The sequence below is a fragment of the Paraphaeosphaeria sporulosa genome (genome assembly GCF_001642045.1).
Source record: "Paraphaeosphaeria sporulosa strain AP3s5-JAC2a unplaced genomic scaffold CC84scaffold_14, whole genome shotgun sequence".
Taxonomy (NCBI): domain Eukaryota; kingdom Fungi; phylum Ascomycota; class Dothideomycetes; order Pleosporales; family Didymosphaeriaceae; genus Paraphaeosphaeria; species Paraphaeosphaeria sporulosa.
Genome location: NW_017253373.1, coordinates 434,008 through 455,211, shown reverse-complemented (window position 1 = coordinate 455,211; position 21,204 = coordinate 434,008). Strand labels below are relative to the sequence as shown.

At 53.3% G+C, this 21,204-nt stretch overlaps 9 protein-coding genes across 9 annotated transcripts; 5 read left to right on the top strand and 4 right to left on the bottom strand.

The window, feature by feature from the left end:
• Positions 1-188: 188 nt before the first annotated feature.
• CC84DRAFT_1199855 (uncharacterized protein) lies at positions 189-1,105 on the top strand (the record flags this gene model as incomplete). The annotated part of the gene is made up of 2 exons (XM_018181640.1): positions 189-505; positions 559-1,105. 2 exons carry the CDS (start codon positions 189-191, stop codon positions 1,103-1,105), a joined length of 864 nt encoding a protein of 287 aa, XP_018030069.1.
• Positions 1,106-1,109: 4 nt separating this feature from the next.
• CC84DRAFT_1169218 (uncharacterized protein) lies at positions 1,110-1,834 on the bottom strand. The gene is made up of 2 exons (XM_018179603.1): positions 1,754-1,834; positions 1,110-1,708 (listed from the first exon to the last, which is right to left on the bottom strand). Exon 2 carries the CDS (start codon positions 1,543-1,545, stop codon positions 1,243-1,245), a length of 303 nt encoding a protein of 100 aa, XP_018030068.1. The 5' UTR covers positions 1,546-1,708; positions 1,754-1,834; the 3' UTR covers positions 1,110-1,242.
• A 384-nt stretch (positions 1,835-2,218) lies between these two features.
• Positions 2,219-2,620, top strand: CC84DRAFT_1103976 (HET-domain-containing protein; the record flags this gene model as incomplete). The annotated part of the gene is made up of 1 exon (XM_018175037.1): positions 2,219-2,620. A coding segment is annotated over one exon (402 nt), but the record flags the coding sequence as incomplete, so codon positions are not given.
• A 635-nt stretch (positions 2,621-3,255) lies between these two features.
• Positions 3,256-4,909, bottom strand: CC84DRAFT_1210009 (uncharacterized protein). The gene is made up of 2 exons (XM_018182258.1): positions 3,866-4,909; positions 3,256-3,811 (listed from the first exon to the last, which is right to left on the bottom strand). The coding sequence occupies exons 1-2, from the start codon at positions 4,880-4,882 to the stop codon at positions 3,413-3,415; spliced, it is 1,416 nt and encodes a 471-aa protein (XP_018030066.1). The 5' UTR covers positions 4,883-4,909; the 3' UTR covers positions 3,256-3,412.
• A 488-nt stretch (positions 4,910-5,397) lies between these two features.
• On the top strand, positions 5,398-6,356 carry CC84DRAFT_1232134 (uncharacterized protein; the record flags this gene model as incomplete). Its single annotated transcript, XM_018183750.1, has 2 exons — positions 5,398-5,814; positions 5,909-6,356. Exons 1-2 carry the CDS (start codon positions 5,432-5,434, stop codon positions 6,354-6,356), a joined length of 831 nt encoding a protein of 276 aa, XP_018030065.1. The 5' UTR covers positions 5,398-5,431.
• Positions 6,357-6,835: 479 nt separating this feature from the next.
• CC84DRAFT_1156730 (uncharacterized protein) lies at positions 6,836-12,860 on the bottom strand. The gene is made up of 5 exons (XM_018176983.1): positions 12,658-12,860; positions 12,477-12,601; positions 12,273-12,422; positions 8,313-12,224; positions 6,836-8,262 (listed from the first exon to the last, which is right to left on the bottom strand). Exons 1-5 carry the CDS (start codon positions 12,755-12,757, stop codon positions 6,949-6,951), a joined length of 5,601 nt encoding a protein of 1,866 aa, XP_018030064.1. The 5' UTR covers positions 12,758-12,860; the 3' UTR covers positions 6,836-6,948.
• Positions 12,861-13,033: 173 nt separating this feature from the next.
• Positions 13,034-13,504, top strand: CC84DRAFT_1222707 (uncharacterized protein; the record flags this gene model as incomplete). Its single annotated transcript, XM_018183405.1, has 2 exons — positions 13,034-13,051; positions 13,100-13,504. The coding sequence occupies 2 exons, from the start codon at positions 13,034-13,036 to the stop codon at positions 13,502-13,504; spliced, it is 423 nt and encodes a 140-aa protein (XP_018030063.1).
• Positions 13,505-13,984: 480 nt separating this feature from the next.
• Positions 13,985-14,706, top strand: CC84DRAFT_376907 (uncharacterized protein). The gene has a single exon (XM_018185968.1). It carries the CDS (start codon positions 14,068-14,070, stop codon positions 14,452-14,454), a length of 387 nt encoding a protein of 128 aa, XP_018030062.1. The 5' UTR covers positions 13,985-14,067; the 3' UTR covers positions 14,455-14,706.
• A 1,020-nt stretch (positions 14,707-15,726) lies between these two features.
• CC84DRAFT_1169214 (uncharacterized protein) lies at positions 15,727-18,268 on the bottom strand. Its single transcript, XM_018179602.1, has one exon. The coding sequence runs from the start codon at positions 18,101-18,103 to the stop codon at positions 15,845-15,847; it is 2,259 nt and encodes a 752-aa protein (XP_018030061.1). The 5' UTR covers positions 18,104-18,268; the 3' UTR covers positions 15,727-15,844.
• Positions 18,269-21,204: the final 2,936 nt, after the last annotated feature.

The following is a 21,204-nucleotide window of genomic DNA, read 5'->3' as shown; positions in this document are numbered from 1 at the left end:
TAGCGGGGTGTCGAAGTGTCAGTATGAGGCTCGTAGGGCTGAATTAAGCTCTTCATAGCGCGGGGAACGTCATACATCGCACCCAGCATCGCCCACCCCACGCGTCTGCCCGCGTCCATGGCAGACCGATAATCCTGCTGCGCGCATTGCGCCCCTCCTTTTACCTCCAATCTCTTCGATCGTTCGCCATGTCCACCAAAGCAGCGCTCAAAGCCGCCAAGGCGGCCATCGACGCCAAAAAGTGGGATGAAGCCATCGAACAAGCGAACGCAGTGCTCGCAAAGGACCCAGAGAACTACTTCGCGAAACTGTTTATAGGGCGCGCGCAGGACGGCCTGGGAAAGCTGGATTCAGCAGCGCAGGCGTATAATGACGCGACGAAGATCAAGCCCCAGGATCCACAGGCATGGCTGGGACTGAGGGGCCTGTACCAGAAGCAGGGAAAGGCAAAGGTGGACGAGAGGATCGACGTCGAGCTGAAGTTGGCGCAGATATACGCAGAGCTGTACGTCATCTCCATCAGACAATGTTATCGTGAGCGGCTTCTGACCTGCACAGTGACGATGCACACAAGGCACAGACCGCCATCGACAGCCTCGTCGACCACGCAAGAAAACACGGGACAAAGCTACAATATGCCCGCGCCCTTACCCTACAGACGCCCGACTCGCCCATCTACTCATATCTCGAGGGTCGCCTACCCCAGCCCGCCGCCGTCTACGCCCGTCTCGCGGAGATCTATGAAGGCGAAGAAATGGCCACCATCAAGCGCCAGATCGACGAGCGCAGGTCAAGACTCGGCGCGACACTCGAGGGTACGACAACAGAAGTCAAGAACGAGGTATATGGAGCAAGTCCATTAGAGGATATCTACCAGAACATCGTAGATTGGACGAGCGATGACACGCTAAGGAGGGAGTACGAGGAGAAGCTGCTTCAGAGGGCATACGACACGCTGCTTGTGTTGCCAGCTGGAAAAAAGGAGGCAAAGAGGGAGAAGGTGATCAAGCTGGCGCACGATATGGTTATCATCAGGCACCCATATCAGCTTGCTTGGCAGATAGAACTCGAATGGAGGTCGGGACTTGCGGTGGAGGCGTATTGAGATGCAGCAGAGGAGGAAGGCAAGAAGCTTTGAGCGGCTTCTCAGATCCGTATATTTGGGGAATATCGATAGCGTGAACTCGCATCTACAAGATTCAAATCCCAATCCTGAACGCCACCCATGCATGCTTTCCTGCGCTAGCTAGTCGCGTTAACAACCCTCCGCTTCTCCTCGGCCGAATAGATGCTCGAACCCTGCTTCAACGCATGGATTAGCATCTTCAAACTGCTGTCCTTGAAGTCCTGCGCGTCGCGAACTTTGACGAGGTCATCTGCAAGCTCAGACGTGATCTTCTTCAGGTAAATCGCGGAAAATTCTTCTGGGTCCTTTGGCAGAACCTTCGATTTTGCTGGTAATGTAGTTGGTGCTGAGGGTGGTGCTGGTGACGTTGACGCCGACGCAGGTGAATGTGACGATGGTGCGTCATGCGCGTCTGTCATGGAAATGTCGCCATTTTGAGGAGCAGGTGCAGGCTAGAGAAGTGAGCCTAAGTCGCACAGCTTTGAATTTGTGGGATCGTTACCGCTTGGGTAGACTTTTTCGCCTTCTTTATGTTCTGTTGGGGCGTGTCGCTGTCGCTTTCTGAGGACGACGAGACTTCGACTACGAATGTCAGTCACATCCTTTCGGTAGATGGGCATAACGTACCCTTCGTTCGGCTCTTGCTCTTTTTCTTTCGGCCTCTCTTTTCTGCGCCTTTTGCTCCACTTCCTGGCGCCATGTTGCGATGTTTTATTGGTAATTGGAAAAAAGTTAGGAACCACATGAATGGAGCCTTATCTTATCGGCACGTGATGAGAAAATCAGGTATAGCCTGGTTAGCCGCCGCTACTCTATCACAGTCACACATTGTTTAGACTTGCTTTCTCCTCCTGCCTGTCGTACTTCATGTTTCATTGGATCCTTATCGCTTAGGTTGTCCTGCCTCCGATCGCAATGCCGGCTAACGTGCTTCTCAACGCGAATACGAGGCACAGCCTAGGCAGCCTCGTCGATTATTCGCCTCATCAGCCAATCTATTATGCAACTTCGAAGACAATCCTTTAACCTTGAGACTTTTACCTGGTGCCATAATCGAATTCTTTTTCTTTCTGTGGTACTACCTGACTTACGATGTCCACCAGCCCAGGCACAGACTCGTCTTCTCCTTATCAGACTCCGACAAGGCATTCGGGAACCAACTACATCCGCCTAATCAAGCTCCTGCCTGGATCCCCGGAAAGTCCTATAGCTTGCACATTGCACGAATTGGAGCTAGAAAAGCCTGGCGAGTTCACTGCTCTGTCTTACACATGGGGGAAGCCAGACCCTACTTTCGAGATTACCCTCAATGGACGACAAATCCAAGTGCGGGAGAACCTCTGCAGTTTTCTGAAGCAGGCAAGAGAATTGGGAAGATCGGAGCTACTCTGGATCGACGTAATTTCAATCAATCAAGACAACATCGAGGAACGTAATCATCAAGTGGCGTTGATGGGTCAGGTCTATCGCAGGGCTGCTAAAGTTGTTGTTTGGCTAAGCCCCAGTACATTGGACTTTGAAGAGGTTATGGACTATCTGCAGGGTAATATGCAGATATCTGGACTGCTTACCCGTTTCTACGCAGTTCACTTTCTGCTCCATCCTTACTGGCATCGCCTGTGGGTCCAACAAGAGTTTATCGTCGCAAAGCAGATAGAGTTCTGCTATCCAAACAAAATTTTCGACACAGCGATTGTAGACCTCTTATTATCAGCATGTTCTGAAAGGAACGATGTAGCGGGCCAGCAGACTTTACACAATCGTAATCTCTGGCATGCTAGCGCCAGACAAGGACCTGAAGATATCGTTGGTCTTGATTTTCACACCGTCATGAGCAAGTTTTTGGGCTCGCACTGTCTCGACCCCCTAGATCAGAGATATGGCCTCCTTGGCTTGGTACGGTACGACCAGCTGGCAATCCTCGACATTACTCCAGATTACTCCAGAGATGTAGATTCACTCGGCGCACACCTACTCAAAAAGATCCCAGTCCTGTACGCAGACAACCCCGTGAAAATTGCCAGGTGTATGAACGCTGTACAACGTGTTTTGGGTTTTCCGCAGATCTTGGTCAATGAACACTGGTGACAACTACAACCGTTACACAGATACTCGATTCATGGAATGGAATACGTCGTAGGGAAACCTGTGGTCAATGGCCACCGTGGATAGTGCTCATAGGGAGCCTACGAAAATAGCGTTCTTCCGAAAACCTCGAATTACAAGGTTCTCCAATAATTTCACATCCCCTTTCTGAAAAATAGTCTAGCCCTGTCATTTCCAACCCTAGTTCCCATGTCCTTCCAGGTACTTGAACAGCGGGTTTGCATAAATACCCGGGACTTCTTCTTCCTTGAACGACACCGAGCGATCCTCAATGTATATCTTGTTCAACAGGGGGGTGTAATCGCTGGGCGCCTCTCGGATCTTCTTCACAAGCTCCTTTTCCTCCTCCGTAAAAGAGCCGGTGAAGTACAGTTTTTCGAGAGACGCGGGAAGCACACTGCGTACGTCGAAGTCGCTTTCCGCCGTCTCTTCCTCTTCTTCGTAGAAGCCGCCGTCAGACTTCTCGGCGTTATCGAATGGAATCATCTCGTCCGTTGGCCAAAGGAGGCGCCAGTCAATTCGGAGGGTTTTCAGCTTTCGGAATCCGCGGAGGGAAACTTTGGGAAGGTCGTCCTCAAACTGCACGAATGGACGTATCAGCATACTGGTTTATTAGTTTACAGGGATACGTACGTCGTCCCCATATTCTGGGGTTTCAAATACCAGATGCTGCAGGGAGTGGCCCACATGCTCCACAAGCGCCTCTAAATCTTTCTTCGGCATTGGAGAAATATCTTCGGCTACTGTTGCGCCAGCAAGTTCATAGCTGAGCTTCTCCAGACGCGGCGTGTTGCTGACGATTGCCTCGATCGCAGAGGTCTCGAAACGCGAATAGTGAAATACCAACTCGGTCACATTAGACTTCGGTAATTGTGCTGGCAGAACCATGCCATCGAGACCATCGCCGCCCATGGCACTGGCGATAAAGTTACGCACGCTGGGAATCGCACAGAAAAGTTGACACCATTCCACGTTACAGCTCATTTCAGTGTCCCAGTGCGCAACTGACACGGTGGTAAGGTGCTGGAACGGTAACCGCGGCGCGAGTACGGGGTTTTTGTATGCCACTGCAACAGCACACAAGCATCCGAAGAAGACGTTGTTCATCTCCAGATCCGTGAAGCGGAAGGTCCGGAGGTGCGGCATGTGCTGCACAAGCATTACAATGATGGGCTCGGAAGAGCCATGCAGGAGCCATTCGTCCCACTCGCGGGGACCAGGTACGCCATATCCCAGGTCCACTGACTGGAGAAGATCATGAATTCGATTCCCAGCATCAGCGAAGCGGTCAATATCTTCCTGTGGCACTTTCGCGCTTTCTTCTGTGAGCTGGAAATCATGGCATGCATCTCCGTCCAGGTATATCGCGCGAGAGCTCGGCAGATTCAGCTCCCGGACATACTCGCCAATGTTTGGATCGTTCACTATCTCTTTCAGCTTATCCCACAGGATGTGATTGGTGCGTGGCCAGGACGAGTCTTGAGCATTGATTACGCGGTGTTCCGCGAAGAGTCGCTTGTGCTTCTGAATAAGGGTGTTGCAGAGGTCCCAAAGCGGTTTACACGTGAGGGCGAAGTCAAAGCTGGAGAAGGGACCCAGACGCTCGGCGATTGAGAGCGTCAATTCCGGCGGTAGGCAACTGAAAGCCATATCGAAGGGACGGAAACTCTGAAGTTGCAGAAAAGGAGCCCCTCAGAGGGAAGTAATTAGGGATGAGATGGTCCAGGCTCTAGATTACATAATGTGATAAAACGCCTATGATTGGTTTCCCGCGTGTTAATATAGCCTAGCTTAGGCGGCAGGCAGCATCTAGTCTCTTTCTGTAAACACTAATCGGTGCATTCTAACGTCCGGCAATACTAAGAATTTCTACCGGTTCGATTCTCTCTCTGCAAACCGTGACGCGGTCGGTCTCTACAGTACGAGAAGGTTATAGATCGGAAGTTCCAACACATATAGGTCTTTCACATATAGGTCTTTCACATATAGGTCTTTCACATATAGGTCTTTCACATATAGGTCTTTCACAATCAACTTCAACAAAGGCAGTCAGTTCTTCGACTTCATCAATCTTATATCCACACTATCCACGCCATTACAACAACCACACCTTCTTTCTAATTGGCATTGTCGATCTCAAGTCTGCGTATTAATAAGTTCAATATGCACCGTGTCTAAAACACAATATCTAAAACAGCTATGGTCAACTGTAGCAGCTTCAACTACAGCAAACAATCAAAAGTCACTGCTCAGCACAGGCCAAAGCAGCGCTCGCGTCTTTATAAGTACGCCTTCTGTTCCCTGCGTCAATTCAATGTACCCTGCTTCTGTTCGCACGCAACGCCCAAGCACACACGCGCACTCAGCATACTGTACCAGCCCCCTTCATTACGAACAACAACCCTGAAACCCGCGACACTCACGCGTGTGCATCATCAATACCTCACTAGCATGTCAATTCAAGGCTCTGTAGCGTATAACTTTGTGTCCTCGAATCAAGTCCCGGTGTTCAGCCAGGAGCCCGTGCTGGACCGCCATGCAATGCTGCCTTTGGCCGCAGGGTCATCTTCTCGCAAGCGGAAGTACGTGTCTAGTCCCAAAGTCCTCTTGAGCTCAGTTTAGTTCACCACGACGTCTTTTTCTGAGCGTCAGACGTCACACGCTATGCCCACGAAGCTTGTCACAAGGTGGGTGCTCTCTTGGAATGCATTCGATGTTTCAAACTCCAGAACTAAACATCTGCACTGTGTCTGCAAGCAGATATCTCCAGCTCCAAGCGCGCAAAACAGACGAGGTCTTCAAGATGAACGAGGCCACCCTAGCCAAGACATCCGACTTGTTCAAGTATGCGCTCTACCGCTCCCCCTGGTCCCCCGCCTCGCCAGGTCCCGGAAACAAAGACACCCCTCCCGCAGCAGACGAACCACCCAGCAGCGCGCAGTCCTCCAACAAGTTGATCCCCTCCACGACCATCTCCCCCACTATCCCCATCGTCCGCCTTAACACCACCCCATCCGCCCTCATCCTCAACTGTCTCTGGGCCGTCGCCCGGCCAGATCACCTCTCCATGTACCTCGACTCGACAATCCCGCGCCCTAGCTACGATTTCACTCTGTATCTCTAAGAGGCATTTTCTACTCGCTCTCGAGCTTAGGGGTGCCACCTTCCTCCACGATCTCATTAGCGTTATTTTAAAGGATGAAGAGGCGATTTGGCCGGGCGGGGCGGAGGTTGCGTGGGTGTATCAGAATACGAGGATTGGATGTTTGCCGAGGGAGTTTGTGGTGGATTGCACATGAACTTGGGCGGATGAGACGGCGGCGGAAAAGTAGAGAGCTTGGGCTAGCAGAACGCCGGTCGAGTTTGTGGTGGATCTCAATGGTAGGATGGTGGAGATGGGGGTGTTGGATGAAGTCGAATGTGGCGACTAAGTATACGTGTGTGGCGGCGTGGCCGTTGGATTATTTGGAAGGGACGTCGGAGGTGAGACGTGAGTAGGCGGAGAAGGCTGTGACCCGAGAGAGGACATTCATGTAGATTCGGCGGACTGTTCCAAGGGTCTCTATGGGTCTTGTGTTACCATATTTTCAGGTGAGCGACCTGCTTCCAGTGGGAGGCACATTTGCACAATTCCGCGAACAAACCAAAAGAAAATGTTCAGCAAGCTTCGGCTCACCCGCAAGACGAAACCATTCCCATTATATCTCCATTCACGTCTACTCTGTACCCCTAGCGTCAGCTACCACACTAGCCCACACGCCTTCGACATCGACCTCGCCGCCTCCGTACGTAGACTCAAAGGTCAGCATTCCCAGGCTTCCCAGGAAAGGCCGCACGACCCTGTCAATCAACTCCCCTCTTGCCATCTCCACCACTTCCGCGCCCTCTTCTTTCTCCAGGGCCTCCAGCAGAGGATCCAAGAAGAGCCTTCTCTGCGGCTCGACACCGTCGTCGTTCGCGTGGGTCAGTGGACGCGAGGTCGAAGATCCCGTCGCTTGCAGAACTTGCGCAATTTCGTCCGCGAGTCCAGCAGGATAGGTGGAGGTGGTGGACTCGGTCGGGTAAGCGGCGTCGATGGTGTCACAGATGTAAAGCCACTCGATGAGCTGGAAATCATCTGGGTTGAGTATGACGAGTGTGTCCAACAACTTGCACGCCTGGATGATGCCCGCGTTGTTGTAATGTTCCCTATTAGCCGCCTCGGGGAGCAAGCTGCTCAGCGCGGATGTGAGTTCGGCATTCATGGTCGGCCACAAAGAAGCCAAGTGGATGGAAGATGTCTTGAGGATGAGCGCACGCAGTAGGACGAGCACGTCAGCGCGTGTGATTGAAGATGGTGACGACGCTGGAGTCGCAGTTAGGAGTTCCGTTATCGAGGTCATGATGGCTGGGAGATTCGGCGTGAAAGCATCTTCGGCGCTGGCTAGAACGAGAAGTGCAATGCGGCGGAGCGTGAGCTGCGTCTTGCGGTCTGCTTCTTGCCGCGCGGACGAGGCGCCCACACCGAACATTATGCCCGCTGTTGTAGGTGCACTCAGCCTGCTCAGCAATTCAGGCAGCCGGTCTTTGTCAGAGTGGGCCCATTGCGCTAGAATGGGGAGCCAGGATTCTCTGAGCAGGGGAAGAGGTGTGCTAAAAAATCGACTGTCGTTGAACGCATCGTAGAGCTCCTTCTTCCAAAACTTGTTCCCTTGCGCGACCCTGGCTAATTCCTGCAGCAAGTCTAATACGCCCCTCGACACGTGTTCAGGAAACGTTTTGGTACGGAAGGTAGGGCCAATGACCGAAGTAGCGATGTTTGTTACGACGGTTGTTACGCGCTCGTTCTCTACCAGTATGATGGGAAGATGTGGTACGATAGCGTTCAACACGGAGACTACGTCTGCCGCACGCTTTTGTGAGAGGGCGGCGTTCGTTATAAAAGGTGACTTCTCTATCAACTTTGCATTGCTCTGCCCAGAGTTCGGTTCTTGGAAATGGCCCATTGGACGAGTAGTAAAAACGGCTGTGAGGATGCGCTGGAAGATATCCTGCGTGCATGTTAGCATCTTAAGCACAGCTTTTCGGCTCAGTCACTTACTGCTAGCTCCTTCCTCATTTTCCGCTGCTCGCCGAAGTTAGTGTTGTCAACTTTCTGTCCGATGACGGCCGTGAACTCCAGGAGCAGCGGCAGTATTTGCCTATGAGGAAGTGGATTCGCCAGCACATCCCGTAGGAAGAGAGTGCAGTCCTGCCATATCTCGTCCATGGCATCATCTTCTAGGGATTTGGTATAGTCAATCAAGAAAGCAACCAGGTCCGTATCCGTGAGATCAGATGTCAAGGTAGACATGCGATTAGGGTCTAGGGCGTTGGGATTCGTGCGGCTATATACAGCGTTGAAGATCGCCGGAATTGTGTGTTTTGGCTTTGACCCGTTGAGCACGTTGAGAAGACCCACGATGGCTTCCACTTGGGTGTCGTCTTTCGGAGATTGCGACCACAGCACAGCAAGCGTCTCTAGGCATTCTAGCGCTTCCGCAGCGAACAAGTGCTCCAATATCCGCCTTGCTCGATTACGCATACGCAAGGATGTATAGCCAAATGAAGAAGCCGATGTCGGATCTTGCTGTCCGCCGCTGGTGGCATAGCCTCCCCATGACCAAATAGCGAAGCATATGCGCACTGTGTCCTGAAAGCACAGCAGCACCGTTAGTCTGCTATTAGCTGTCGGCGTGCGAGATTGCTGTGCCTCGGTTGCAAACACCCCAGAAACCATGTTGCCGAAGAAACCCTGAGGTTGTTCTGGGGATTTGTTGGCAACAGACTTTGTCTCTTGCATCATGAGACGGTCATGGGCCCTAGCAAGAATCTGCTCCAATCCGTTGATGAGAGATATGAGGGTTGACTCTGGAGAGATTTGCTCGACTGCATCTGCGATACAGAATATGCGCTTCAGCTGCTCGAAGGTCTTCCGAATCTCCTTGCAGAAGCATTCCACCAAAGGAAGTAGATTTTGGAAGATAGTATCCGCAAATAGAGGGAGCACCTCGACAAGGAAATTGACCCAGTCGTCCAAAACAAGCCGGCTTGATGGTGATGAGAACCCATATTTGATAATGTCTACCAATTGAGGTGGCGGCGGTATTGGCACGGGCTCCACTTCGACAGACTCCCTATTCATAGCCAGCGATAGCCTTGGTTTGTGAGATGCTGAGCTTTGAACTCTCTGGTCTGGTATTTGGGGTTCGTTCGGTCGAGTGAGACGTAGTCGGAGTGCATGTAGTGAGGCGCCGAGTAAAAGACTCTGCAGGGAGGGCCCAGCCGATCTCAGGCGAGCCATCAGAGGAATTTCAAGTTCCAGATCCCTCAGAGCTGGCGCGAAGGGACTGCCGTAGATCTGGTTAATGATGTCAACGGAGACATGATAAAGCTCATGTAAGTGTGCTGGTTTGGTTGGACTCTGTTTATTAAAGTCCAAAGAGAGAGTCTTCAAACAAGTTCTCACGATCCATTCCTGCAAAGATATGATAGGTTCTGTACCATGGAGACGCGGGCCTGCCTCTTCTGCTAGCGTAGCCCAAGTGTATCGTGAAGGTCGTTTCAGTATGTTATGGACATGTTTTAGATAGTAAAGGCAATCCTTGCTGTCATCTCCTTTGAGGTGCGAATTCCCCTGAGCCGGGGTTGTGCCGGGAGCCAGGCTGGTGGTGGAAGACAAGCATCGAAGAGATTGTAAACGCGTAACAAGGACTTCGAAGATCTTGTTGAGCGTTGGAAGATCCTGAAGCCAATTGTTGACAACAGCAACGGCCTCGGTTCCTTCGTCACCAAGTAGATCAAGAAGGAGAAGTAGCGGCCTCGAAAGGACGGAGTGAAAACTGACTTCCTGCACAGCGAGACTCGAGATGCTCATTGCACTCGCGCGTCGAGACAATGTACCGCGTTTCTCGGATTGCAAGCTGAGCTCGTACACAGTATGCGTCCAGATTACCGCAAACCGTCGCGTGGCATCAGCAAAGTGAAGACTTGATGAGCCTCCAGGCATGTCTTGTGTCAAGATAGAGGACAGAGCTGCCTCTACAACGCGATTCGAAGGAGACATATTATGCAATTGCAATATGCACCTCACAGCCTCTACATGGTATTTTGGCGTCAATGGGGAAAGATACTGCCAGAAAGCAGCAACCAGAGGGTGAATGATCTCCCCAATCTGAGATTCGCCAATATAAGGATCCGAGGGTCGCGCAAGTTGCAAGCTAGCGAGAACTGTTGTAACAGCACTCAGGCGCGAAAAAGGAAACGGTGGACGGTTCTTGGTGACAGGCTCGGAAAGAACGTGTTGGACGACTGCGAACGGCTCCATGTCATTCAAAACGTCAAAATGTTGGACCTTCACGATGGCATTCGCCAGTATTCTAGAAGGAATTTCCGCAGAGACCTCGGGGTGGAGCTGGACGAATGCAAGGAATATCCGGGTCGATTCTTCAATGATCAAGTGACCAATTTCAGCGGCACTGAAAGGGGGATCTACCATGTCCAAGCTTCCCTGTGATTCTTCGTAGAAGACTTGTACTTTCTCCAAGGCCACGCATTTAACGTCGCTTGCGTCATCGCTGTTTTGGCTCTCTTCGGCCCCCCTTATCGCTCGATCAGGCACAATCTGCAGAAGGGATTCGACAATTTCAAGTGCGAGATCTACGACTTCCCGATCTTGTGTGGATAGGTTTGGAACATTTCCAGCTTTACTGTTCAGCGCCGCAAGTGCGGAGAAGATCATGAGCGGCATGTGATGAAACAGCATGTCATCTTCTTTGAGGTTAAAGCGAGACAAAACAAATTTGGCTAATCGCATCTGTCGAAGTGCATCTTGCTGGTTTGGCAAGGCGGGCCCGAGTGAGGTCGTAATTAGATGGATCAGTTTGCCCCAGATCAGGCCACTGTCGACTCCATCAAAGAATGTACTTGCGCTTCGCAAGACCTCGTCAACTTGAGCCTTTGTGGCCGTCTCACTGTATGACTGGATGCTTTGTAGTGCAGGGATAAAAATCTCTGGCACAATCAATCCTCCGACTTCCCATCGGTCCATGAGAGATAGGCAAACGCGAAAAGGTTTTGCACGCTCGGCAGGATGCTTGGTAGATCTGTTGATCATCTTCAACACACTCTGAGTCAGCGCTTCAAGACCGAAATGCGAAAAATAGGCGGCGTGGTAGGAGGAGGGGTCCAACGCTGCGCCATGTCTGTCTTGCGTTGGTGATGCAACAGCGTCGTTGCCATCGGCGTCGGGCGCTGGCTCGGGCCCGAGGAACCAGGCCCACAGCCTTCGATTCAGACTCATGTCTCTCCGCGAAACAACACCTGCAGCAGCAGCTACTATTCGCTCTCGATCCTCTCTGCCGATCCGATCTTGCAATACAGGCGAGTCCAGAGGTAGATGAGTGACGAGTAAATCGAGAAAGCCTCGTTGTATCAACAGCTGAGTGTCAAAGAGACCAGCTTCGAAACATCGAATAAGCAAGCCTGGCTCTGGAGTTATGGCGGCTTCGGCTTCGGCTGGCAAACCCTCAGAAAGTGCACTAGACTCTCCTGCGACGGATCCGCGACGCTGAGGAAGACTGAACTTGGGTAAGCGCCGCACAAGGTAGGCAAGCGCGCCTTGCCTTCGTGAGGCATTGGTGATGGTCGCTAAAAAGAAACATTGCCAAAAGTGTGAGGATCCAGCCTCGGTCCTTGCTTCCGAAATCTCGTCTGAATGGCTTTTCACAGCACTCCGTAGCTTGTCCAGGGCAGATGTCATCCGTTCAAAGTCCTCGCTAGTTTCATCCTCTAGCCCCGGAAGCAGAGACAGGATGACTGCTTTGAGGGCCGGACGAAGGGCGGACGCATCGAGCTTCAAGATGTAGTTCTCGTATACGGATAAGAAGAGTGGGCGGACCGAGAGTGAGGCAAAGGAGAGCACTGAAGAAAGTCCGGGAAAGTAAAGGTTAAGATCACGAGCAAGAGCATCTTTCTGGGCTTGAGTCAGCAAATGTAGACTACAGGAGCTGAGTCGGCATACACCAATGGTCGCGAATAAGTATGCATACACCTCGAGCGCCTTCTGGTGCACGCCAGAGGGCAATGTTGGATTCAAGCACTGCGCTAATCGGAGTGCGACTGCATCGCTATGGGGAATGACTGTCGTCTCAGAAGGATGAGATTGCAGAGCCTGAACACAACCACATGAGCGCAATTCCGCCATGAGCTAGATGGACATCTTGACCTTCAAAAGCCTTCCCAAGAACGATATGTAGTCGGCCCATTCCTGCTGCGCAGTGTCCCACAGTGCGAGAGCGCGCTCGACACCAGCTGCATAGCGACGGAAACCTTTGTCCTTCTTTTGTAGTGCTGTCAAGCTTCAGTACGCTTGCACGACAAAGGACCCTAGGTCTCCCGTGACGTACCGTCCTCGGCGTGGTTGCGCGTTACGCGGGGTGATGGTGAGGAGCGTCCGGAGCCCGTTGGCGAGAAGACCTGGAGGTTAGCGGAGGAATCATGAGCCATGCTGGGCCAGGCAGTATCTGCGGTGTCTGTGGATCGGATGCAGCGCACTGGACATGCTGGCTAGGGCACTTGTTTGGTGCTTTTCGCGTCTGCCTGTTCGAGGTGAGCTTCAGAGGCCATCGCGCCTTCCTGACACGCAGCCTCGGCAAGCCTGTTTCTCCGGCGTCCGGCTTGGCTTTGAGCCTCCTGCCGCAAGCCGTCGCGCCTCACAGCAGCTTGACCCCACACGCGCTCCGGCTCCCGCAGTTTCTCCGGCTACCTGCAGCCGCCAATCCCATGGACCACCACACACCCGTACGATGAGAGCACATCCCTGAAAGCGTCTGGTACTGACAACAGAAGCCTTCGCACGATCCTGCCCCTTCTGGCCCCCCACCAGCCTGGGAGGCACCCGCACACCATCACCACCCCATACATCACGATCCACCGCCCGGTCATCATGACCCGCCGGGCTATCACGACGGGCCGGATGTGCCGCCCCCATCCTACGACGATGCTACGAATCCCCTGCTAGGCGGGGTAGCAGCGCCTACGTACAACTACGGCACGTGGCAAGAGCGCGACGATTCGTCCGCAGCGAGCACTGATATCGAGACATCAGAGTCCGGGCTGCACGAATGGGTCGGCCGTGTTGTAATCATAATATTATTCGTGGCGATAATATATGGCTTTTGGTCGCTCTTTGAAAGCCCGCCCGATGGCTTTAACCACTTTCCGGGCTATGGCCCTGATCATCATCTTGTCTGAGGCACGCCCTTTCAACTGGCCTTTTGCAGGCCTACTGGCGTCGAAGGTTGTCGGAAACCAGAATAAACGTCGAGCTGCGGGCGAAGTTCCTACGTTGCTTGTCCATGATACGGTCGCCCAATAATTTGTGGGACATGCGTCTCTGGAACTTTGCCTAGAGACGCCTTACCTGGTTAAGATGCCCTCAGTTGTCGGTTCTCTGCAGCCGGTAGAGTCGGAATGCTTCTGGCGCGCAGCATGCACTAAGCTGCATCGACAAGGGCAAGAAGAGACAATGCACAAGTTTGCGATGCGCGGTTTATCGCGCCGTGCTCAAGTCTCAACACTCGCACTGGACAAGACGATCTTCTGCAAGGAAGACCTAGAAGAAGAATACCCCTTTTTTCCAGCAGTTTGATGTACTTGCTCATGGGCAGGAGCTTCGTTGGGCCAATCAAGGACATCAAACTGGTATACTTGACCTTGCGTTCTATACGCACATTCCTCCAGCTTTATGTACGTTCGTCAACGATCATCAGTGTTGGCCCTTGTTATTGGTCGGTCCTTTTCGATTTTTCAGACAGATGGCTGACTCGCACTGTAACGTCTTGCCACGAGAGACGCCAGCCTTGGCTTTATCGCTTCCTCTATCGCTTTGCTGGGCTGGTCGTCTCTTGGAGCGAAGTACTCGCGAGTCCGGCCCGATACATTTCCTCGTTGATGCCTCACAGCGGCTGACACGAAAAAAAAATTGGACTTCTGGAGCATTGTCAGCCACTGTGCCTGTTGGTGAGGCCCTCCAGCAAACATTAAATCATCTGTCCAAATTTCGCATTCGTACGAACTTTGTTTCGGTGCTCCTACCGGTATTTGCAATAACAAACGCCTTACCGACAATACTGGCGTCTCTGGCGGTATCACACGAATGCAAGCTCAATTATCAAATGTCGACACCGCATCCGCCTTTGTAGGTTGCAGCCATGATCAGCCCCACAGTACATTGTCCATTGCTGAAAGAAACCATTCACATGCCGTGGAGCCCGCACAAACGGTTTAACGCGGGGCAACTTGGCGTTACAATGTTTCCGAAAAGCCATCATTAAGCACAAGTGAGGTTTCCGAAGACGTCTACACCGACTCTGTCAGCTCTCGCGCAGTAGTCGAATTGTGTTTCGGTGCAGACGCAGATAGAGTTGATGCAGATCCGAGTGTTGACCGCTGGACTGCAGGCAATCCAAATCATTATATTGAGAGGCAACAATCATGCACCAAGTTCTAGACGTCCTCACTTGTCGTCTAGGAATCCTATCAGACTGCTAACCGGCTATTCATTGCGTACTACTTTCACCGCTCCTTGTGCGGTCTCGCTCTCTACAACGGCTAGGGTTACCTTTTCCTTTAGTTTGACATGGCCAACGTTGGTACGCTAACCACTGCCTGGGCACGACTGGCTTCCGTTTCGAGCATGCCGCGCGATCATGTGGCTCGGACAACTCCGTTTCTGCTATTTGTATCCAAGACGCCGGAGAACCGTAGAACAATGAGTGGTCTCTCTAGACCAACCGCTAGATGCATATTTGGGATCTTACACATTGAGCCTTGATAGACCAGCTCATTCGATTCGTTCCACGGATATCGCTCCGTCATATTTCGACAGTGTTGGTTGGGGCTGGGCAAGGCTATGATCCCCACGGTCCCAACCATACTGATCCAAACATCATTGGGCGGCAGATCGACATCCTGCTTCCCGTTCCAGCATCAGATCACTTTGCCAATCATGCCTCGCATCGAGAGCCGACTGCTCCACCTGCCATTCATGCAATCTCCTAGCCAATTGGCCCCTTTTGTTGGAGATCGGTTTTGGTGGAATTCACAGCGCCGTCTTACGCTTATTAGACCCTGACTGTTAGCCTCGGCTATTGATCGCTCACCGATAGATGGACGACTTTTGCGACCAAATATTCGGCTTGCACAGTAGAGAAATCTTACTACATCATCATGCACGGCGGTTGCTTAGGATAGGAATCTCCGCTATCCATGCCCTACGTGGTTTAGTTATCCGAACGCTACAGTCAGGTCAGCACTACCGCATGCCGGACCAGAAGCAGCAAAGGCTCGTCAAGACGACGCATGTCATTCTATCGGCAATCTTGCTAATGCAATTTGTACGTACGCGCCATATCAATCAATGCGTTGAAGCAGTCAGCCAGTGTGCAGAAATCAGAAGCGAGGTATATTCGAACAAATGAAAAGACTATCTAAGCATCCCACATTAAACAATATGCATTGGCTGTAAGTTGGCAGAAGCTGGTAAAGAAATAGCTGCCGCTTGCATCTGCCGTCTGCACACCAACGTCACCTTTACCGGGTATCTACAAAATTCACCTTCACTCCAACCTCGTGTGCTACAGGGCTTGGGCCGAACCACGCCATAACCTGCATGAGACCACTCCGGAGTTGACTCCAGATTCCCCGGTCCCACCCACCGTGTCCAGGGCTGTGAACGTGTTTGGGAGGAGCACCATGCCTCGGCGGAGCACAATGTCCACTCTTCCTTCGACCACCGTGTTGGGGCCTCTTTCCCTCCCTACCATGCTCCCAGCGGCCATGCGCTGAAGAAGGGCGACCCCGTCCGTCCATGCCTTGATGCTTCTCCAACTTTGGACCTTCAGGTCCCACTCGTGCGTGTCCCGGACGCTCTCCTCCAGGGCGGTGTCCTTCCGGCGGCGGTCCCATGTGCCCCCAATAGCCCTCACCCACGCCGTCTTCAGTCACACATTGCGGTTTCTTGTGGTTCTCCAAGCTACCCATCGGCCAGATTGGGACGAAGCAGACTTCCTGATCAGCACACGGCCCACACTCTTTCCACGCTGTCCACTGTAGGTAACCCACCAAGCCGTCGACGAGGTCGAGTGCGTGATAGGGCGGGCTAGATGTAGCTGCCAATGACCGCGAGAGCGTCAGGGTCGACGCATCAAGCGCGTTGAGAAGCGTGCCGCAGATGTGGGTGGTGACGACGTGTAAGGTCGTGTGAGCAAGCGAAGGCGAGCTGCTCGGTGGGAGTGGGAATGGCGGTATGACCTGCGCGACGCAACGCTCGGTCTCGAGAGTAGCATTGCGCGCGGAGGGCGAGACGAAGGGCCGAAGGAGCGCAGAGAGGTACTTCGCGAAAGCCTCCTTGCTGCGACGGACCGACGTATCGGTGTGCAGATAATGAATCGCTTCACCGTAGCGCTGGACAACCATGTCCGCGACAGCCTGCCAGTCTCTTCCCTCTCCTATCTCACCGCTCCCGAGAACCATCGCGGTGACCGCGTTCCTTATCTCTCCCAACTGCTCCGGCGACGCATTACCTAGTCTCGGATGCGGCGTATCGCTCACAACGTCGTTATCCCAAAGTCCCAGCCCCGCCGCATCCTCCCCATCATACGCAAACACACTCACAAAGTTGTCGTAATCCAGCGTCACCCTCCCACCACCGATCCCATGGTACCGTTCGCTAACAGCCTGGATGTACCGCCATCCACCAAAGGTTCCTCTCTTCCCCCTCCCCACGCCGGGCGGCCCATCGGGCCGGTCATCCTTCTGCCCATCATACGTCACGATGCTCTTCCGCACCACCGTGCTCGCAAAATCGCACAAGATGATTTCGAACCCGGCCTCCATGCGCAGAATGCCGTCGATCTTGCCCTCCCACAGTGTGGATGCGAGGTTGCACAAGCCGTCAGCGCGCAGGAGCTCGCCGCCCATGGGGGAGTTTTGTGGGACGGTCTTATTGAGGAGGAGGATGTCCTGCGAGTCGAGAGTGCCGTTGGAGGTTTTGCCGGCGGAGAGACCGTCGACATAGAGGAGGCGGAGGGCACGTGTGGGGATGTAGGTGTGGAGGTAGCCTTTGCCGGTGCTGGGAAGTGGTTGGGGTGGGTTTTCGGAGAAGAGCCGCTGGAGTTCGTCGTCGTCGTGGGAGGGAGAAGGACCCGGTGGAGGGTTACGGTGGGGGGGAGCGTCTGGTGGACTGTTGTGATGGGGAGGTGGAGGTGGCGGTGGGTGCGAATCGCGATGCGAAGGTGGCGGTGGATGTGGTGGCAGTAAGGTATCTTCATCTGGCGGACCATGAAAACGTCCAGGCGGCAGATGTGGAGGGTGATGCATATCAGGCGGTGGAGGCATATGCGCGTGGCCTTGTCTTGACCACGGATCAGGCCCCATATCGCAATCCTCCTCGTGCCCATGCTCTCCCTGGCGTTGCAGTTCCTCCCACTCTTTCTCCTCCCCATTTTCAGGCCCATGGCCCGGTCGGCTTCCCCCAGGACCTCTCGACCTCGCGAAGACAAGCGCATGCTCCGGCTCAAAGGCCAGCCACTCCATGCCCTTCACCACATCCTCGCTGGAACTGCCATGGTACAATTGCGTGTCCGCAGGCACAGTAGCCATGAAAAAGGACATGCCATTGTGGTTGAGCGACGACCCCCACTGGCGCATTGACGAGTGTATCGCATTGAAGATGTGGTTCGCATTCCCAGCTTTTGCATCCTGGCTCCTCACAATTGGCGTAGCGGCTACATCGAACACAAAAAGAGACAACAGAAGGAACGACTGCAATGAAGGAGACTGGGCATGCATGTTGGCGTCGCCGCTCCTGCTGAGGCGGCACAGGCGCGATATCGGCGTGCAGCGAGCCCTGTATTTACCAAAATCTACAGTTGTCGCATGTACGACAGCAACGGGAAAAGTCTTGTACAAGGCTTACGAGGACCTTACGACGTTTTCCAAGTCTTACGAGGCAGTGGAGATGATCACGTAGCAAGCTCGACTCGTGCTTGTCCCGTTGCCTGGTTTGGGTTCGCACGTTACGCGTCCCCTCCTCGTTGGAAGGCAGACCAAGCCGTTATGGGCCTTAGCCGAGCGATAAGATCGATATTGCCCATTGGGCGTCTGCGAGTGCGTACGCGCCGACGACGAGACACCTTTTGCATCTGAGTAGAATGGATGTAAAATTTCTACAAGGTCGAGTGGTCGTAACGTGAGAGATGCATTCGCAGAAAGCGAATCCAGGACTAGCGCACGTGCTCGACTAAGTCGAATCGTCACGTTGCGGTTAAGATGAGAGGACCCACTTCAGGGACTGGAAGTCCAGTGGACCAGCTTCTGCGAGAGCTACAATTTGCGCAATGAAACTCTCGCGCCCAGTTGCTGGGCAGAAGATCCATGTCTACGCGTGGTCGAGGAAACTCCGTCGGAACCGCCGAGCGACATTCCACATGCTCTTTGGGGAGACCGGAGTGCAGATCTTCGTTCTACGCGCCTCTAACTCTTTGCATGTTAGACTACTGAGACGTCGGAACATAGCAAATGTCCGCAGACTCTTAGGTAAAGCGACCTGTGGAGACCGTAGGAATACTGTGCAAGAGCCCAGCGTCATCGTGGTCGAAGCATGGGAATCTCCGTTGGTGTAAAGGCCCGAGACTGCAGCCCTGTGGGTTCGTAGGCGTGTAACAAGTCGCGCTACCAGTAGCACTACCGCGTCCGTGTTCAATCGTTTGATGTTGCGCTGGAGAATTCCGCGGTGTTGGAAAGTTGCCCCAGGTGGTAAAGTGTACGATGTCGCAAAGTAGGCAGCACACAGCCTTGATCGCAGAGGTGTCGCCCCTCTTATTGAACCACAAGTCTGCAATGGAGAGGTCCCCTTGCAGGCAAGACTACGCAGCAAGCCTCTGCCGCGAGTAGCACACGGCCAAGGATTTGTACAGTAAAGGTCGGCGATCACGACGGACGGCGTCCGAGAGCTGCTCGAGTAAATTGCCTTGTCGGCAACTCGAGAAAGCTTAACTTTCTGAAACGCGACCGATCCTACAGCCCACCCTCCGCGTTCGCGAGCCAATAATAGATCCAAATGACGGCATGTCGCCAGTGCGTCGTTCGAAGCCCCATATCCAGGATCGCTCGACCTTACGTCTCAGAATGGTGAGTTCTCACGCAGAGCTACGGGCGAGGCGACACAACCGCGCCTTGCAGACTGGCAGCCAGTTGAGCCTCAACTAGCGGGCTGGTCTTGGCTTGTCACTGCGCGACCTAGAGCCCGTCATACTCAGCCCTGTCCGCTCATGCGCGCAGTCTCACCCTCTGCGTTCGTCGCTCCTCGGGTTCAGCGATGCTCGTACTCGCCTTGTCGGTGTAGCAGAACCATCGTGGGGGCCAGTGAATTTCAAATATCAGAATCACTGATCGCAATAGGCACGCAATGACGATGCGGCTCGTTTGGTAGGCCTTTTGGTTGGCCTCTTCGACTCCAGCGTGAGATGGCAGCAAACCCAAACGATCGGCACTAATGCAGGTTAAGCAAAACAGGTATAGCTTACGCATGCAGGGCTTCGCTTGAGCAGCGAATCGCGAGTTATTTTCGCCCCAACGGGGCTGCATGGGGCCAAAGAGCAGGGAGACGAAGATGCTCGCATGCTCCTCCTCAGACGTGGGGCTGTGAGGCTGTGAGACTTCCGACCATATGGTTGGATGCATTATGCGGATTTCTCATTGGTTGGAGGATCGACTTCATGCCGCGACGAAGGATCAGCCACGCGACGCAAAACGTGACAAGCCGTGAGCGGTTGGCCGGTCAGGCCGACAACACATCATTCGGGTGCATCCGCCCCGTTGTGCTGGGCCGTCCGATGAGGAGAACCCGCTGCGTGGGAGATGCCGTTATGCTTAAAACTATTCCTAGCGAGAGGCCTGACTATGGCCGTTTGCTAAGGTGTCGAACCGCTGTCAGTAAAGGATCAGCAAGCAAGGCACGGGAGGTTGTCGCGTATGTGCCCTGCTTTCTCACGTATGACAAGATGGGTTATGCACAGCGTAAATTTGCTGCAGGCGAGCCCAAGCAAGAAGTTCCTCCAGCCAACGTAAGCCGCAACAGTACTTCCAGCTCGAAAGGGGGGACATAGATTGCCCTGGCCGACTGATACACCCTCAACAAGGTTTCCGAGCACAGGAGTGCTGCCACTGTACGGTTTAAGCGCCCCACAAGTAGTGTATGGCCTATCATACAACGCCACGGGCGAGCACTGTCACTTTCAAGGTGAAGCTGCAGTGTTCCATGCGATGTAGTATCGAAGGCGCCGTCGAGTGTGCCATGCATTCCATCACTATGGCGAAAGAGCGCCTTTCACGACCTCTCGATCCTACGAGCGATACGGCAACCGCTGTGCTGGTGCATCTGCTCATGTCATGCTGGTCCTTTCGATGTGCAAGAAAAGCATCTGCATACGGACAACGTATTATGGCCTACAAGTTGCCTTCACTCTCCTAGGCCGTGCTTTGATCTACAATCCCAGCCCATGAAAATCATGTATTGATATCGAATGCAGGCGTGTAGAGCCACTGAATCAGGCTTCGCTTTATTGATTGATCCATGGGTTCTGAAGTTGAAGGAATGGCCAACAGCACGTATGCGTTCTTGCCAACGAAACAGCTGCGAGGGCGGAGACAGTTGACGCCCAGGTCTGCAAGCTATCGCCGTAGCGTGGTTGTCGAATGTCATTCGTGCGGAAACGATGCCTAGCTATTTGCAGGACATGTCAAATCAGCCTTGTGGAATGGTCAGGCCCCCCACACTAACTGCGGTCGGTTTCAGACCTAAGCGGCTACCCAACCACAACCTGGCATGATGTTCAAGCCCACCAATGTCGACTTGGGAAGGATGTCGTCTTGGTGGCGGGGTGGGCTGC